This window comes from Borostomias antarcticus, assembly GCF_949987555.1.
Source record: "Borostomias antarcticus genome assembly, chromosome: 18".
Classification (NCBI taxonomy): Eukaryota; Metazoa; Chordata; class Actinopteri; order Stomiiformes; family Stomiidae; genus Borostomias; species Borostomias antarcticus.
This window is the reverse complement of record NC_140251.1, coordinates 13,088,784-13,107,915: the sequence shown is the minus strand read 5'-3', so window position 1 is coordinate 13,107,915 and position 19,132 is coordinate 13,088,784. Positions and strand designations below refer to the sequence as shown.

Here is a 19,132-nt window from a genome sequence, read left to right as displayed (position 1 = left end):
ATTGATTGTAGCTGGTGTGCGTATGCTTTGAATGTTAATCATTGTAACGTCGTTGTTCTCTTTTGCCTTTTAACTGCTCCTGTAGAGGAGCTCCTTCGTTGTGCGTCCTGTCGTTGGCAGATCCCCTCTTTGCCAATCGTGCCTTTTACACACACACGCGCACACACACACACACACAAACTCATAGGCTGTTAGGCCAATCTAATGTGCCTGCGTAAACCATATTAATGTACCACAGGCCAAACTAAATGTTCTACTGCACCCAGAGTACTATTTCTTGGTGTTGTAGAACGGGACCAATGAAAACCATTAGTTAAAAGAGGGTTCCTCAACAAAGCCACTATGCACATGTCTAATAAAGTATCACAAAGGCGTGTTGGTGGGTTTTGTATTTCTGGTATAGCCTACTTATGTGTGTTGTTTCGATTGATAGAAAGAAACGCCTACAAAATGGCTTTTGTATGGAAGAATGTTTTATTTTTAATTCCATTTAGAATTTCTTTGTTTTTGTACATTTGTGTTATTCTAAGAGACACTTACCGGATGCATGCGGGGCATGTTCTGTATAGCCTGTACTCAGATGGAGGAAGTAACGTGTTGTTATAAGTTGACAATAAAACTTGACTAAAAGCAGACCGTTTGTTGTGGCACTGTTACTGTGAAGGACTACACTCACTCGATGTTTAGCCATGAATGAAACATGGACACTGTTAGCCCACTGAGCCAAATGCCTTTAAGCTACAGGTAAGGAGGAACTGCATTTTGGCAGTTCTGTAGATGTGATTTTAAACTTGACCAGCAGAGGGAGTGACTGTGTGTGGAATGAGGTGGTCACTATTCAGTTATTGAGTTGTGATTAATTGATATCAATTAAACCTTGATAACACTTTTGACTTACCCCAATGCCTTAAGTAACAAGATAATTACCTCTGCCCCAGCGACAGCATGGGCCAACTTGTAACCCATTAAATTTTGGAGTGGATACAAATCACGGCGTGGGTCCATGAGCCGCCAAAACATGGCCGGCCATTCACCTCCATTCATTTTTTGGACTTGGGGACCGAAAAATCCCCCCCATTCATTATCAATAGGGGGAATTGAAACAGCCATATTTCGACATGGGAAGGTCATAGTGAAATCAAATAATACACGGACCTCATGTGTTTTTGAATGGAGAATATGTGTGGGGGGTTAAAGAGATTGTGTGCGTGCGTGCGTGTGTTAGTGAGTCCGCATTTGAGTGTGTATTCACCCTATGCACATCTTAATGCCACAGCTAATCAGGATTAGCTCCAATCTCACAGGTCATCCAAGTCAGGCTTCAGCACAATTTCTCTTTCTTTCTCCTTTCTGCTGATAACAGACCTCAATAAGTTCCCTTCCTTCTTTCTACTCCCTCTCTCCCTCTCCTTCTTTTTCTCTTCTCTCATGTCCTCTTAACGGTATCTCTTTAGCCCTCTGACCCACATCTAACTGACCCCCCCCCCTGTCTCCCTGTTATCCAATCACCATACAGGAAACCGTGGTACCATTTTCCAGCCTGACCCTGGCGTGGGTCCAGAGGATGTGTCGTCACCATCTTCCCCAGCAGGCTTATCCCTTCTTAAGCTAATCACTGGATCTCATCAGGCCCATTAGCTGCTCAATGCTAGGCTTAGCTAGGCTAGGCTAAGCTAGGCTAGACAGAGCTAGTCTAGGCTAGGCTGGCCCTCCACACACAGACGCACCCAGAGTATGTGTTTGCGTGTGGCTCAGTTGGACCACGGCTGGTTTAGAACACCATGGTTGTGGGTTCATTTGCCGGAACATTGAGAGGAGCAGCCATTGCAGGTCATACATAGCACACAGGCGTCCCCTATGAACAGGGATTAGACCTCTTGGGTGGGTTCACAGCTTCTACTGACCATTTGGAAACTTTGAGAGAGAACAGGCACTCCCACAGAGCCCATCATCTGTTACACCTCAATAGTGGAGGAAAAGGGGGAAAGGAGAGCATGAAGAGTCAGAGGCTTGTGGAGGTCTGTGTGTAATGTATGTACATATATGTGAAGGGCAGGTCTGATTCCTCTTGCTCTCCCACTCTCTCTTCTCTCTCCTTGTCTCTGTCTTACTGTCTCCATCTCTTGTCTCTGTCTTTCTCTTGTCTCTCTTATCTTTCTCTCTCTCGTGTCACTCTGTTTCTCCCCCCCCCCCCCCCCCCCCTTCTCTCTCTCTCTCTCTTCTCATGCATTTCTTTGCATTGGACCAGTGGATGACCAGGTAGACCCACACCCGTCACACCTAATCACCCCATGTCATACCACTAATACACAATCCATGTATTAGAATTAGATTCACTAAGTAGCTTACCGCCTATCTTCCTACCTACCTACTGTATACTGATGGCAACACAGGACACCAGGAGCGAAACCAGGAGGACAACTTTTTACAACCCAAACCTTAGCCACTCAACCATAGTGTATTTTTCTATGAGTTGCACCACTCCTGACATCCCATGGGCAGATAGTCTCAGTCTACAGTACTAAGCACCTCAACTCAGATCTGTAGCCTTCAGGTGTGTGTGATCTGTAGCCTTCAGGTGTGTGTGATCTGTAGCCTTCAGGTGTGTGTGATCTGTAGACTTCAGGTGTGTGTGATCTGTAGACTTCAGGTGTGTGTGATCTGTAGACTTCAGGTGTGTGTGATCTGTAGACTTCAGGTGTGTGTGATCTGTAGCCTTCAGGTGTGTGTGATCTGTAGCCTTCAGGTGTGTGTGATCTGTAGACTTCAGGTGTGTGTGATCTGTAGACTTCAGGTGTGTGTGATCTGTAGACTTCATTGTGTTCCCCTTTGCAGATGCCACCTCACTTCTTTCATTCCCAACCTCATCCTGTTGTGTGTATTGTTGTGTGGGTTCAGGTGTGTGTATAGTGGGGTTGTGTTGTGTCTATCGTGGGTTTCATGTGTGTAATGTGAGGTTATAGTGTGTGTATGTGCGTGTGTGTGCATGCGTGTGGGTGTGTAGTTAGAGCTTCAGGTACTATGTGTATTGTTGGTTTCATGTGTGCGTAGTTTGGTGTTCAAGTCGGACCTGTGTTGTTCAAGCTAATCTCAGCAGGGTGGATGGGGCAGACGTCCTTCAGGTCTTAATCCTGTTAGCCGAGTCTAGCTTCAGCGTAATCCCAGCAGAGCTCTGCTGACCGACCCGGGATCTGGATACTCCTCAGGGATGCAGCAGCACCACTGAACTGGCTCAGGTAAATATCCCCATAACACACACCGATAGATAATACAGGTACAGATCATACACATTGTAATGTGTATGATCTATCTTTATTCTTGTGTGCTTTGGTGCATTTGTAACACATAATCAGTGATGTTTTACTGCCACTCGTGTGTTACTATTAGTGGTGTTGAATTGTTACTGTTTGCAACAGTTGAGGGGTCATGAGAGTGCGATAGTTGGTGTTGATGAAGTTTAGACAGTGCAGAACAACATGCAGAACCTGTTGAGGTCATCACTGTTCTTTGTATTTAATATAATGCAAATATCAGGCCAGGAAGGAGTGTTGTAATCTCTCCAGATTGAGGAAGTCAGACAGAAATCACTGATCAGAGATCAGCTGCCCAGTGGAAGTTAATGTTACAGGCTATAAGGTAGTACAGAACCAATAAAAGTCTGTATGCACAGCAGGCTGCAGTCAGGTTGTGTTCAGTGACTCACAACGGAGTACATTGTTCTCCAACAAACAGATGTAATACCTACATGTATGCCATTTCAGTTTCCTTGGCCTTACCTCTGCTTTAGTTCTGAGGGTTAGTCAGAATACCTTGGCCTAGATCTGTCAGTGGGGAGGGTGAATGGATATGTGTTACTGTTGATGAGCCAAAGTGGATTAACAACCTTTGTTCAAAACTAAGACGGCTGAGTGGTGATTTCACAGTCAGACAAACAGTAGACGTGGTAAAGACCGATACACCAGGGCCTTTATGATAAGATGTTCAACACTTTCTCCTACAGTTTATCTGATCGCTTCATCGGCCTGACCTGGCTCTTCTTACTGCTCTGACTCATTTGTCTGCTAAAGCGGCTTATGGCTTCTATGGGCCTCAGTCCTGACCTGTGTTAATGTTGGGTCCTGACCTATGTTAACGTTACTTCTTTTTCCTGCTTCCTCCTTTCCTTTCCTACTACCTCCACCCTTTCCTGCTCCCTCCTTCCCTTTCCTGCTCCCTCCTTTCCTTTCCTGCCTTCTTCAAATGCCTCATTGTGAAGCCACCGTCAACCAGACGGCTTCTTATCAGAACAGCAGGCCTGTTAATGGTCTACCATTAGACCAAGATGACATGCTTGTTGTCTGAGGGCGATCATACGTACTTGTGTTGACAAGATTCAGGCAGGGTTACCTCAGGGTTACCTGTTATTCCAAACCTTATAGCCTAGGGAACATCTTCCCATGGGACTACAGGTGGAAATTAGCCTCTGGCTACAACCTGGCTAGTTTACAATCTCTGTTTGTATTGCTAAAATCATATAGTGATTGTTCATTAACTTGCGCTGTCCCTCAGCAAATAAATCAATCAAATCAAATCAAACCATGTCCACTAATTATGCTGTTGCTAATGCGACGTAGTCCTTCTGAGGTATAAAACAGAACAGGTCCTTTAATCTTTGGCTCAGGCCTTGGCAGTGGTTGTCTCCAAGCAGCATATGGAGGGTGATTACTGGGCACGGCAGTAGTAGGCTCACTGCCAGAGAGAGACAGCGTGAAGGATCTTACTTACAATGGACTTAACGAGGAGAGACGGCTGCTTTAAGAGGAGAAAACAGTTAGCTCATTATAGTTAGCTAGTTATTATAATCAGTGCGGGCCCTGGAGTGAGCAGATTAAGCTCGTGGGCTTGTTGATTTACATCCGTGTGTGTATGTGTGTGTGTGTGTGTGTCTGTTTGTGTGTGTGTGTGTGTGTGTCTTAGGATGTTTAACTGGGTGGTGAAAGTGGTCCCTCAGCCCCCCGACTGCCCTGGATCACTGGGAGAGAACCCGCCCACAGCCCAACCTGCTGCAGTAAGACCAGACTGAGCAAAGCAGATCACATGTTGATGCACCTTCAGAGTACAGTATAGGATCAGACCACTAAGACCAAATTAAGCACAGATCATATATTCATCTGGCTGTTCACCTCCATCTGACATCTGTTTCCCTTCGTCATGTTACATTACATTACAGTCATTTAGCCGACACTTTTATCCAAAGCGACTTACAATAATTGTATTTAACGTAGGAAAAGACAATGTTACTTGATCACCGTCCATTTTTCTCTCTCTCGATCTCTCACTCTCTCTCTCTCTCTCTCTCTCTCCCCCCCTCTCCTCCTGTCTAGGAAAAGAAGGTTTTGAAAGATGAACCAAAAGTCACGTCACCAGCCGTGGTGACGAACAAGGAAGAGGAACAAAGCTCAGAGAGCAGGTATGTATGGTTGACGGTGTGTGTGTGTGTGTGTGTGTGTGTGTGTGCATGTCTGTATTTGTGTGTGCATGTCTGTATTTGTGTGTGTATTTGTGTGTGTGTGCATGTGTGTGTGTGTGTGTGTGTGTGTGTGTTTGTGTGAATGTGCCCACCAGTAGCTGTGAATGATGATGCCCACCCCTCTTCCCCTCCCCCCAGTACCCAGAGTGGGGTTCTGACCTGGCTGTCCAATGGCTTCGTCAGTTCTCTGCCCCAGCCCGCCGTCTCCCCCCTCCTCAGCAGAGCCAGCCCTGACGCCGGGGTGAGTCCATGTCGTGGAGGCAGGTTCGGTGGCTCTTGTGACGAGTATCCAGGCTTTGGCTCAGCGAGCCTAGGCGATGTTGCTGTGCACAGTGTACCTGGGCTCTGCGCACAACCTGCGTCACGCATTAATCTAACTACTTTCATTCAGTATGTCATGTGATTCTGTCTTCTGTCTCATTCCCGTCTCTGTTTCCCCAACCAGCAGCCAACGGGTGGAGAGCAGGACAGGTATGGAATGTGTGGAAGCCTTGTTTACGTTTCAATTACAGTTTATCTCTCATTCAATACACAATTTCTTCTCTCTTGCACTTTCTCTCTCTCACTTCCTCTCTCTCCACCCCCCCTCTCTCTCTCTCTCACTCACTCCCCTCTCTCTTCTCCAGGAATGTTGTGATAGGCTGGATAGCCCAGAGCCTGGGGAAGATGGTTCCCCAGCCTGAGGAGAAGTACAAACAGGAAACGCCAAAAGAGGATATCACTGAGGTGAGATATATGACATCGTCATCCTGCGATTGTCCGCTCACCACCTGGGTCTATGGAGTACAGTGGATTTGTGGTTGTTCTTGCGACGGTTGATGTTTCAAGTTTTTTATTTGACACTCATATGGCAGTTAAAAACTGAAATGCATGAGTATTTACAAGAATATACACATTAAACCTAGGTTAACTCATGGTGATGTCAGTGTTGACGTTGATGTTGTTTTGTTGATGTTGTTATTGATGAACTGCTCATTTAATAATGGAATAAGTCGTGCCATTTGCTGTCATTTGCCTTCTATATATCATGAAGCACAAAACAGACATGTAACTGTCAAACTACTTCCTGCTCGCTGCTTGACGCTTAAACCAAACCCCATCAGCACCTGGCTAGAACAGCTATAGTAGCTACATACTACAGTCTTCCCCAGCTACAGTATACAACTTTACACCAGGAGAGAAGCTTAGAGGCTTAATCACTAACCATTATCTATAAGATCCTCAATCTCCAGCATGGTCAAAGTCAGGCCATCACAGGCTAATGTTGCTGCTTAACGCTCAACAACATGACAAGCTCAATCCACCTCACAACTTGGCAGCCATGAAAATCTACTGTACCATAGCTTTTGTCCTCAACTTTACTCAAGGGCTTCACTGAACAACTTCTGTAGCAGTATGGGTTCAATATAGATTTGAACTACAATGTTGTAAGGGTGTAAAGGTTACCATATGAAGTCAAGGACAAATGTTTACAGTATGTCTGATTGGCGGAATCTCGTCCTGTGATGTCACTGACATGTGCAATAGGATGGATGAGTTGTTACTCATCCCATTGTACAGTACCTGTATGTTGTTGATACACAAGCCCCAATACATGATAGTGCCGATAATCTTATCTTGCAGTTGATACATTTAGTTAAATAAAATGACATCCATTAATAAAATCTTTTTTGTTCAAAGTGCAAAATTATTTTATAATCCTAATACACTAAATCATGATTCATGTTAAATAGTTCAATATTCATATTTTAAAATATAATCCCATATGAATAAATAGGTCATATTGGACAGTAGTGAAGCATTAAATAGTGATAGGTCTGACTCATGAATACAATTACTACGATGTTAATACGAATCATATAATACAGTGTTATCACAACTATGTGCCCTATCTCCTAAACCCTTGATGATGAAAGTGTGTTACTCCTATGTTTTCGTACTGTAATTCAAATACAGGTTCTCCTCTTTCAACAGGTGTATGAGGTACACGAACTACCAGGTGTGTGTCACTCTGAAGTCCTATTGGTTGAACTTTCACAATCAGTCCTTACCTATCAGAAGAGCTTTACAAGACAGTAGCACATTGATTAACATAAACATGTAAATATGCCAAACTATAGCTAGAAGCTAGTTTCCATCTGTAGTCCCTTAGTAGGTTGATGTTAATTCAAAACACGCAGCACAAAAACAAACAAATATACATAACCTTATTACAACAAAACACAGACACAACAATATACAGGACCAATTGACACACAGATAATTAACACTATACTATGATGATTACTTTGAATCACTGTGAATTTTGATGATTGGGCAGATAATTGTGTAGGTGGTGACAAACTGGTCTCTGATTGGTTGTCCAGATGCGGAGCCTCTCCCTCATATACCTGTGGTGGAGCTTGTGTCAGAGGACGAGGTGTCAGATTTGGAGACAACCCAGTTCCCCGCCAAGTGAGTTACGTACACACACACACACACACACACACACACACACACACACACACACACACACACACACACACATGCACATGCACACACTTTCTCTTCTCTCTCCTCGGTCTGTCTATCTCTTCTCTCTCTGTCTCTAACATGTCTTGTCTCTCAGTCTCTAATATGCCTTCTCCCTCTGTCTCTACCTCTTTTTTCTATCTTTCTCTTGTCTCTCTTTCTCTTCCTTTTGTCTCTCTCTCTCTCCCTCCCTCTCTCTCTCTCTCTCTCTCTCTCTCCCCTCCTCTCTCTCTCTCCCTCCCTCTCTCTCTCTCTCCCTCCCTCTCTCTCTCTCTCTCTCCCTCTCTCTCTCTCCCTCCCTCTCTCTCTCTCTCTCTCTCTCCCTCTCTCTCTCTCCCTCTCTCTCTCTCTCTCTCTCCCTCTCTCTCTCTCCCTCTCTCTCCCTCCCTCTCTCTCTCTCTCTCTCTGTAGGATGGCAGACTGGCTAAAGCAGGCTCTGCCCAGGGCTCCATCCCCAGGTCACACAGAGGTCGAGCTCAAGAGGTCTTCTCTGGATAAAAGTATGAGCAATGCCCCCCAGCAGTACACCCACAGACGCAGAACTAATTAACTGAAGTATCTCTGTAGTGAAACAGAGGTTTCAGTCTGTAGTGAAACAAAGGTTTCAGTCTCTCTCTCTCTCTCTCTCTCTCTCTCTCCCTCCCAGTTCTGTCCCCTCCACCTTCTCTGAGCGGATCTGAGGACAACTCCAAGAGCTCCAAGTAAGTTTCACCCTTAGATGGCGCTGTTCAACTGCTACAGCTACAGTGGGCTGCCTGTAAGTGTCGACCAGTCTGTCTGTGTATGTGAATGTTCCACTCAGTAATACCCTCAGTAACACTGTGTGTCAGTAACGTGTGTGTGTGTGTGTCTCCTCCAGTGTGGTGGGCTGGTTCGTCCAGGGACTAGGCCTCAAGATGCCCCAGTTGGTCTCAAGACCCAGAGATGATGCTGGAATGAGTAAAGACGATGTTGGGGTGAGTAAAGACTAGCATAAATGGTAAATGGACTACACTTATATAGCGCTTTTCCACCTTAGCGGCACTCAAAGCGCTTTACAATGGCCTCTCATTCACCCATTCACACACACATTCACACACCAATGGCGGTAGCTGCCATGCAAGGTGCTAACCGGCTCATTGGGAGCAATTTGGGGTAAGGTGTCTTGCTCAAGGACACTTCGACATGTGGACAGTCGGAGCTGGGATTCGAACCACTGACCCTTCGATCACTGAACGACCCGCTCTACCAACTGAGCTACAGCCGCCCCCCATAAGACAGCATATCGTTTTACTACACTGTTATTAGCATCGCCGAACCAGTATTCAGTTTACAGTATATTTGTCTAGGTATGGGATGTCACCACAGCTGTGATATGCTGGTACTACAAGACACTACATGCACTATGGTTGTATCCAGATAATTTGCTGCAAATCGGCTGAAACTCTTCTCTTGTACCTCTAGGGGGCAGCTGAAGTTCCACAGACCGGTAAGTGAGATTTTTCTTATTCTCCAGAGAACTTTCTCCTTTATCTCACATTCTAAAGGGCCACAATCTCAAGCTGCGTCACAATGATCACTGTGTACATGACAGTAAAACCCATCAGCTTCTTAAACACACTAAGAGGCGATATAGATACATGCTGTGTCTAAATGCAGAAGTTACCACCATACAGTTACTGTAGTGTAGGCTTACACCTTGCTATTACAACATGGTGTATTACTGTATGTTAAAGGGATAATCTGCTCAAAAATAGATGTGCATCTTCATATTCCAGCAGTTGTGTAGGTCCAGCTGTGTGTCTTAAGCAGTGCTCTTTTACCCCTGTAAGTTTAGACATATCGCTAAATGAAGAATCTAAAAGGTCAAAAGGTCAGGTTAGGTTTGGAGTAACCTATCCGTTTAGTGCTGTGAGTCCCACAGGATGGAGAGAGCTGTGTGAGACAGAGCCTAACTCAGTCTTCTTCTCCTTCTGTTCCAGGGGGGGAGGCGCTGAGAGCCCCTTAAACTGAAGGAGAAGAAGACTGAGGATCAGTCTGTCAGACACAGACAGAAACTCAGATAGACAGATGCACAAAATGTTAGACTTGTTGAGAGAGAGAAGAGCTATGCCTTGATAGAAATTGACTTACAGACTGAGTGATTGTTATTGACTGACAGATAAAGCAACTTACAACAGACATACGGGGACGGACAGACAGACAGACAGACAGACAGACAGACAGACAGACAGACAGACAGACAGACAGACAGACAGACAGACAGACAGACAGACAGATTGAAGTGGAGAGACAGGTGATCAGACTTACAATTGAGAGAAATGTGAACATTTGTACAGCTCAATAGAGCAATACGGCAGCTATGGCACTTGAGTGTATGACCTTACTCTGTATGGTACTTATTGATTGTCTAGTGTGTTCAGTACATTGTGTATAGTCAATGTATAGCACATCAACATAAATAATAACAATAACAATGATAATAATTAATTTTATTTATAGAGCACTTTTCCTTGTGAGACATTCATCTCAAAGTAATGAATAGCGTTTAGCTAACTTTGCCTCCTTCCCCAATGTGTTAGCTAACCTCATTACCTCAATTCCTGAACTTAGTTTAGCTTAACTTTAAGCTTAACTTAATTTAGCTCAACTTAGCTTCTGTAAACTATAAATTAGTTTATTGTGTATGTCAGTGTTTAACAAGCTGTTCTCCAGCTGCTTAAATGAGCAGTCAGTACTGTATATAGCAGGAGGCAGTATGCTGTGTTTCAGATGGGTCTTACTTGTCCTTACTTCAGTGATCTTTGTGATGACTGCACAAATGTACAGATGTACTCTACTCATAGGGTTACAAAATGATGTTTGTACACAAACGCTAGATTAGACTACTGTACCAAATCAATGGAGAAAGCAACTTAATATTCTGTTTCATGCCACTGCTCAAAGGTAAGAGGTCCCTCAAAGGTTATAACAGTGTTAAACTCGCTTGTATTATGTTTGGTCCCAATTTGAAATGCAAGATGACTATAAGCCTATTTTGGCCTATTCATTGACTTGTGATGTGGCTTAAATTTTGGGTGTTTTCTTCTTCAATGATTTACTTGAAAGAACCAGTACTGTTTTGGTTCACACTTAAATGTGTTTTGACTAGCCCCTGTCAAGGCAGTCAATTTACATGATTAACTTGATCACATGACATAAAGCCTGAATATGAACCTGTTGTTAAATATTACTGAAAGAATAAAGATATGATGAGAAATAAAACAGTATGTGTGATGTGTCTATAGATTGTCAATCAAAGTGTGGCCAGTTGTTGCATTATCACCAGTTGTAGATATTGTTTACAGCAATTTGTCCACAAGGCCCAATAAACATTCAGTACAGTGAGTGATGAGTGTCCGCCCTGAGACTGGGAGGTCGTGAGTTCGATCCCCGGCCGAGTCATACCAAAGACTATTTAAAAATGGTACCCGATGCCTCCCTGCTTGGCACTCAGCATCAAGGGTTGGATTGGGGGTGAGTCTCTGTGACATACTAGCGTCATGTCCAGGGGGTGTATTTGTACATCAAGCTGCCTCACGCTAAGGAAACAGGAGATAGGCTCCTGCCCTATGGGCCAATAGGCTCGAGAACCAGTTCTCAAGGCTACTTACTACTACAGTGAGTGACCTGCAGGTGTTGTGCTGTCTGGCTGCTTGTCCCTCCCACAGCCCCTACCCAACCCAAACCCTCCGATCTGGTTCTGGAGGAAGTAGTGGACGCAGACTGGGAGGTGAAGAACCAGGAAGCACAATCCAAAGAAGCACCACCCGCTCCAGAACCAGCACCGACCGAGCCCACAGGTGAACTAGAGGTGAAACAAGCAGAGGTGGAACAAGCAGAGGTGGAACAAGCACCTCTGGCAATCCAGAGCCCGCCCCCGGCCCAGGACATTCCGGAACAGAGGGAGACGCCGCAGGAGGATGCAGAGACCCAGACAGACAGGTGGACCCCTATGATTGACAACATCAGGAGGGAGGCTGAAGGTGTTGCCTTGGCAACCATGGAGGAACGGTGAGGAGAGAAGGGAGGAGGTGGGAGCAGGAGGGGGAGGTCTGACTAGATTGGGAGTAAGAAGCTAGCAACAAGTAAGGCCCCTGTGCCCTCAAAAGTGTGACAGGGGACAGGGTTTGAACCCAGAACTTTTAGACCTCTAGCATGTTTGCATATTTAACTAAAAGGGGGGACCAATCCACCTCTGTAACAATGACAGCATGTCTACTCCCATGCGTCTGGTCCCTATTACATGTAGACCAAAACAGGAGCATCTGGAGATGATCCCAGTACTACTACAGTAACACCTAAATACCAGTAACACCCCAGTGTGTGTCACCCTTGTGTGTAGGCTGGCGCAGGAGCGGCTGGAGATGATCCCAGTACTACTACAGTAACACCCCAGTGTGTGTCACCCTTTTGTGTAGGCTGACGCAGGAGCGGCTGGAGATGGTGCACCGGGCGGAGGAGGTGGCCAGACAGACGGCAGAGAGGACCATCAGACAGATGGCGGAAAACCAGTCTCTCAGACCGTCTCTACAGAGCCAGGACCTGCTGGAGGAGAGCGCAGAGGATCTAGAGTAAGTTAGTGTGTGTGTGTGTGTGTGTGTGTGTGTGTGTGTGTGTGTGTGTGTGTGTGTGTGTGTGTGTCCTTGGGCCATATCTAATGAGTGTTCCTCTCCTGCCTCGGACAGGTTACAGGTGCTACAGGAGAAGGAGAGTGAGGCGGAGCCTAAAATGACAGAGTAAGAACAGTCACACACCCCCCCCCCTGTAGAATGGAGCTTGAGTCATGATTTTTGATTTTAATCCTTGACCTTAACCTGTGTCTGAGATCATCTCCACCCTTTCAAAAAAATTATAAAAGTGAATTTTATGCACAGGGAAATATCAAAAACCTCCTCCAAGTTCAACTTGTGTAGAGCTAGCAGTAGTTCAGCTAGCCAGCTAAACCCACCATCACCTGTATATTTTATGTCCCCCTCATAAATATATCTATAGTGTCCCTCCTGTATGTTAGTCATATCCCTAATGTGTTTGAGTGTGCTATGTTTCAATTAGTTTTTGTCACTTCCTGCCATGTTACTGCCTACACCTGTGTTTTGTGTTCACCCTTGTTGGTTCATTGTGGTTGTGTTTATGTGGTTCTGCACACCTGTCTCCCATTATCTCGTTATGATTTAGCACCGCCTGTACCTCGTATCCCTTGTTAGCCATTCTTTATATTCCAGCCCAGATGCTTCTCTTTTTGTCGGTTCATTGTTTGATGTTTGTTGCGTTCCCTGTGTTCCTGCTCCTTGTGTGTTTATTAATAAACTCACTGAACCTTCTGTGCCTGCCTCGTCCTGCATTTGGGTCCTACCTCTCCTGTGTTACGCAACCATGATAGTGTAAAATATTGTGGCTTATCGTTAGTTTAATTTCAATGTTTTGTGATGTGTAGACAAGGTAAGGATCATAGATTTCTGTTTATGTTCCGTGTTGTAAGTAGCTTAGTTTATGGATGATGTAGTAGACATGAGAGTTGGTCAGAAGTCAATGTCTGTCCGTCAGTCTGTCTCTCTGGTACAATTATGACGAGGACCGGGCGATGTATGACATTAGGTGTTGCTCAGGACCCAAGGCGTTGCAGTGTTGACTGTTGTAATATTTTGCCCTGCGGCAGTTATTATTTTATCAACTTTAATGAGGAATGACAACAAAGTGACCACGTCTCTTCCGTCATCTTGGATTACACCGATTAAAAGCTAAATCTTATCTACAGTATATTGATGTCAAACTGGCTAGCATGGAACTGTTTAGTTTTCAGAGCCTATGCTAATTTATTAGCAAAAAGTAACGCATGTATGTCTGTGAGTATGCCTATGTGTGTTTGTATTAGTGTGGTTGTGTGTTGTTTCTGTAGTGTGTGTGTGGGGGGGGGGGAGGGGGTTATAATTGCCTTCTAAACAAGACTATCTGGCTCAACTCCCTTAAAGGGGCCATGCCATTAATGTATTCCATTCCACTTGCATCTCACCCCATTGCTAAGGGTTATAGCTTATTAGTGTAAGACCACCTGTCTTCTGCAGAGCATGTAGAACCCAATGGGCCTGCACTAGTCTTACTAATCACGCAGCGATTCATGTCTGCTCCCGCTCCAAATCTCTGGAGGCTTATGATCCCTGCCGCCTCAGCATCATTTTACCGTCATGGCAACCGCATGGCTTCTCCTGGCAACGGTGGGTACCTCCTCCACGGTTACCCTAGTAACCATTCGCGCCTCCTCTGCGCTCTGTCTGTACGGGGATGAAGGATGGCGCAGGTCTTCGTAGCCTACTCCTCGACCGGATGAAAATTCTCAGTTAAAACATTGAAATTCTCAGATACATCCGGAATTGATTTTCTAACCACTTCAAATTTCGAATTTGTGTGGAAATGTGTGGAAATGCTTTGGTTGGAAATGATCACCTGATGCACTCGAAATATCTCGGTGTCCAAGTGAGTAGCCTTTTCCACAATGTTTTGACAGGTTACGCAACAGATATTCAAAAGTACCCTACATTGCACCCAGTAGGTGGATTGCAAGGCTGGCGCAGTGGTACCTGGATCATTTTGTCTGCCTATCAAAAGAGAAAACATACTGTAGGCTAGTAATGTTTTGTTGTTGCTTTCAGTTTATTCAGCATTATTCAACCATATGGTGTGTGAGATGAAAGTATTCGGGTGGTATGTGACCGAATTTGTATAAACTCAATTGTTCTGTTTAGGTTTGTGTCATTTTTAGGACCTGTGTAGGCAGTCCGCTAGCATGCTCACTATGTGGGTATTCTTCTCATTCTGCCTGTCTGCCCCTTGGATTCTCATGATGACAGGTGTGCCCTGGTGAGAAGGGGCATGTGTACACATGTGCCTGTATGTTCCTACAGCATATAGGCTACTGCTCCCTTCAACTTACCATACTGGATCTGCCCCCTTGCCCCTGTAGATGCCAGGTTTGCCCAATTGAGGCATCTGGCCCTGCTCCTCCGTCAGAATCCGACGAATCAGAGGAGGAGGAACCAGAGGAGGAGGAATCGGAGTCACCAGGAGCCTCCCCCTCCCCTCCCCCTGCGCCGGCCAAGCAAGAATCTGTACCAGAACCGGCACCAGTGGTACAGACATCCCAACCTGAGCCGGAGCCCATAACCAAACAGCCACAGAAGGCAGAGGACGGAACCACAGAGAACATCGGAGCCAAGGTACTGTCGTCATAGGAACCAGTGTTTAATGTATGTGTTCCAGGCCCTGGGGGGGCTGTGAAGCTGTGACACCTGCAGTACACTGGGCCTAAAGCTGTGTTCCGAATCGCTTCCTATTCACTATATAGTGCACTATATAGGGCGTCAGCCATTTTGTTTGTAATGTCCGAATTCTCCACGGAATTTTCGTTCCCTATATAGTCCACTATTTATTACCCACAATTCACCCTGATTTCCAGGGGACAGTGCATGTACCCTACATTTTCTCCATTCCATAGGTAGTTCACTACATGGTGAACCCTATATAGGGAATAGGGAGTGAGGGAACGAGGGAGCGATTCCGAACACAGCTTAAGTCTTGTCACATGCGTTGTCACATATGCACCGTGCCTTCACTCCTTCTCTTGAAATGACTGATCTAACTCTAGTTTTGTATGTGTGCTACAGTAGGCTGCTCTCAGTCTCATGGTCCCATCATAATCCCAGTCACTCACCATTCTGTTCCACTCTGCTGACTCTTCTCTCTTTGCAGGAGGAGGCGGAGACTGCTGATCAGGGCTGTGGAGGTACGCCATTTTCATTCTCTCTTAAGATGTTGGTTTGTGAATATGATATTTTATTCTGATCAAATTGTCTGTCTCAGGGAGAATGTGTGTGTGTGTGTGTGTGTGTGTGTGTGTGTGTGTGTGTGTGTGTGTGTGTGTGTGTGTGCGCGCGCGTGTCCATGTACACATGCCTGTGTCCGTATGATCTCTCTCATCACTCAGAATGTCCCTGAAGCATCTCTTTTTACAAGCGTCCAAACAGGAGTTTCAGTACGCCTGACTGTGCCTGTCTGACTATGCAACTGCCTGCCTGCTCTCTCCCCCAGGCCCGGTCAGTTGTGATGCAGTAAAGAGCTGCCTCATGCGGTTCCCTCTCGCGCCTGAGTGCCTGGACTCTTGCAACGCCCTGAAGAGCAATAACATCTCCCTCCCCAAGGTGCCCCCTATGCCGAAGTTCCCCACACAGCTCTCCCAAATCACCCAGCGAGTGCCCTCCCTGCCCCCAGAGCTCCGCGAGGAGTTCTCCCGCATCGGCCGGAGATACACCCGCTACCCCCGGGAGCTATACGAGGAGATCTCCCTGCAGTGGTCCCAGCGTCCCCGGCAGTTCCCTGGCCTCTCGCTGCCCTCGTGGCTGTCTGGTCTGTCTAACCTACCCCAGCACCTCTCCTACCTGCCCCGGCAAGCCCGGAAGTATTACCTCAATGTCCAAAACCGCCTCAACAGCCTCAAGCCTCAGGATGCCTAAACAGCAGCAGCAGAACCACAGACAGAACAACAACAAGAACCGAGACCTAGAACTGGACCGCCTGGTCCGACATTCTCCCCTGCCCCCCCAACCAAGCCGCACCCCGTCCCCCTCCTCCCCCGGCTCTGGCCTGGAGCTGCCCAACGTGCCCTCCTACCCCCGTCTGCCCCCCATCAGCCATCCCGCCCGCCAGCTCTCTGGCCTCTCCAACCCCGCCTTCCACATCAAGGATGAACACGCCGCCGCCGCCGTCGCCGCCTCTCGACATGCAGGTGAACCAACGGCAGTGAGCTGCCTCTCTGTGTTGGAGAGGGTCGGCTTGAGCAAGGGGCGGTGGATTTGTTCATCTCTTTAAGTAGGGATTACTCACTGCACCAACCAAAATTCCGACAGAGACTATGGTATTCCATACTGGTCGTGTGTGAGTAGATGAGTGATGCTGCTCAGCCCAACCTCTGGCCTGTCCTCTCCAACACCCTCACTAACCCCCAACTCTGCCAGGCATCCTGTCTGGGCTGTGTGGGTTACTCTGCCAGGCATCCTGTCTGGGCTGTGTGGGTTACTCTGCCAGGCATCCTGTCTTGGCTGTGTGGGTTACTCTGCCAGGCATCCTGTCTGGGCTGTGTGGGTTACTTGTTCTCTGCTGTCCTGTCCTGTACTGTATCCTGTTCAGAAGTTAGAATGTGTCTTTCTTTCTATACTTTGTATTTTTCTAGTAGTTCTAGATTTGTGTCGGTTATCTGCCCGCATCACTCTCTCAGGTGTCATGTGAGGTGTTGGGTGTCATGTGAGGTGTTGGGTGTCATGTGAGGTGTTGTGGTACTGGTGTGTGGACTGGAGTTAGTCTGAGTATAGCCTGGGTCTTTGTATCTAAGCACGGGGGTATAGATGTCTGGAGAGGTGATGTCTGGAGAGAGAACTGTGGAATAGCAGTGTGTCCCTTCTATTCATCCTCCAGAGAACCCCAAGCCCAGTCTTCACCCTGTAGCTAGACCTGTGTATTCCACTAGAGCACCACTGTCAACAATCTTAGAACCAAAGATTTTATAATCCATGGAAGAACTCTCTGAAAAAAACCTTGAGAACACTTAGTGTAGAGTGTGCCTTGTAGAACATTTTATGTGAAATGGTTAAACCTTTGTTGGAGAAAAATGTTCTACATTATACTTAAGGGTTCCTAAAGGGTATCTGAGAGGGTATTTCCAAAGGGATGACCAAAGAATCCTTTATGGTTCTAGGAAGAACCATTTCCTCAAAAATTCCAACAAGAACCATTTCACAAATAAAAAAAAGTGTTTTAGTCTTCCCACAGGTTCCTTTCTGGAACCTTTTTTTCTGAGAGTGCAGAAGTTCAAAACGTGATGTTCCCTCTGTGTCTATCCTAACCCCACCTCCTGATGGGACTAGAGGCCTACAGTCAGCCAGAGTATCATCTTACTGTCTGCAATGTACTGAAGTGTGTGGGCTCACCCCGTGCATCTGTCCCCAGAGAGCTCCCGTCTGAGTCTCCACCCTGCTGTCAACGTTGAGGATGTGGACTCACACCACAAGCAAGTAGGAGGAGAGGGAGGAGAGGTCCGTCAACGCCAGATCCTCACGCCCCAGACCCCCAACCTCAAGAACCTCACTGTCCCCACAGCCACCAAGGCTACGCGCCAGAGGTGAGGCCAGCCCACCTACTTACGCTGATACATTCTAACCTTTATATGAGTGGCAATTTCTTGCTAGTGTGTAAATATTGTACAAATGTAGCTTGATAGGCCTACAGTATAATTGTATTGCAATACAGATAATATTATGAACAACATCAATTTAGAAAATCGTTCTTTTTCCCTTTGTAAAATTGTTATTTTCTTTCCCATACTTCTTTTGGCCCGAACAGCAAAGTCGCAGATAAAGAGTAAGAATAAGGCATGGATTTTCAATCGTAGTTTTTATACTATGTTTTCTGTGTGCTGTGATCATATTATATGTGTCTCTATTGTCTATCCGTCGCCCCCTACTGTCTGTGTCTGTGCATAGCATATGAAGAAGGGACTTAGTACAGCATGGATGTAGTAGCTAGGAGCCACTTCCATGGGATTCTATTCTCGCGGGCCAAACTCCAAATTGTGTAAAATCTCCCACATTGGATTAAATTCTAAGGGAGAATGCCCATGTGAAGGCTAAAGCCGGGGAAACACACTGTGAGATTTCTCCACGATTTTGCTGTCACACCCTGGCTCCACTTTGGCTCCTAGTGGTTCCTGAAGTTTCTGAAGCTTCCTTCTCTATATGTTCCTTGATCCTGTGTTGTGTTGTGTTTTGTTGTGTTGTGTTGTGTTGTGCTATCATGTTAGGATATTGCATTTCTGTAAGATCAATAAACAGTGAGTGACGATGCACTTCAGAGTGTCCTCTGCTTGTAGAATCTACTCTAGAAGAATTATTTGATTTACAAACCAACCACATCAATCTCAGTGGGTACTCAGCTATAGTCTACAACACACTCTAGCAACCTTAAGATGCAGCAATGCTCTCCGTCTTCTGTGGACTTGTGGTTCACCTGACCTGTTACTCTGTTCAATTGACATACATTATTCTCTCC

At 46.0% G+C, this 19,132-nt stretch overlaps 1 protein-coding gene across 1 annotated transcript in view; it reads left to right on the top strand.

Annotated features, from left to right (window-relative positions):
- Positions 1–4,957: 4,957 nt before the first annotated feature.
- LOC311320909 (uncharacterized protein) overlaps positions 4,958–19,132 on the top strand; it is a gene marked incomplete at both ends in the record, with an annotated part of 22,306 nt that continues 8,131 nt past the window's right edge. Inside the window, 16 exons of the mRNA XM_084452776.1 lie at positions 4,958–5,047; positions 5,364–5,449; positions 5,648–5,750; positions 5,955–5,980; positions 6,136–6,235; positions 7,842–7,963; positions 8,880–8,976; positions 9,464–9,488; positions 11,710–12,052; positions 12,460–12,612; positions 12,727–12,752; positions 15,047–15,252; positions 15,785–15,818; positions 16,124–16,438; positions 16,524–16,817; positions 18,035–18,206. Of these exons, the coding sequence (XP_084308902.1) occupies positions 4,958–5,047; positions 5,364–5,449; positions 5,648–5,750; positions 5,955–5,980; positions 6,136–6,235; positions 7,842–7,963; positions 8,880–8,976; positions 9,464–9,488; positions 11,710–12,052; positions 12,460–12,612; positions 12,727–12,752; positions 15,047–15,252; positions 15,785–15,818; positions 16,124–16,438; positions 16,524–16,817; positions 18,035–18,206 (2,192 nt within the window). The remainder of the gene's footprint in view (positions 5,048–5,363; positions 5,450–5,647; positions 5,751–5,954; positions 5,981–6,135; positions 6,236–7,841; positions 7,964–8,879; positions 8,977–9,463; positions 9,489–11,709; positions 12,053–12,459; positions 12,613–12,726; positions 12,753–15,046; positions 15,253–15,784; positions 15,819–16,123; positions 16,439–16,523; positions 16,818–18,034; positions 18,207–19,132) is intronic.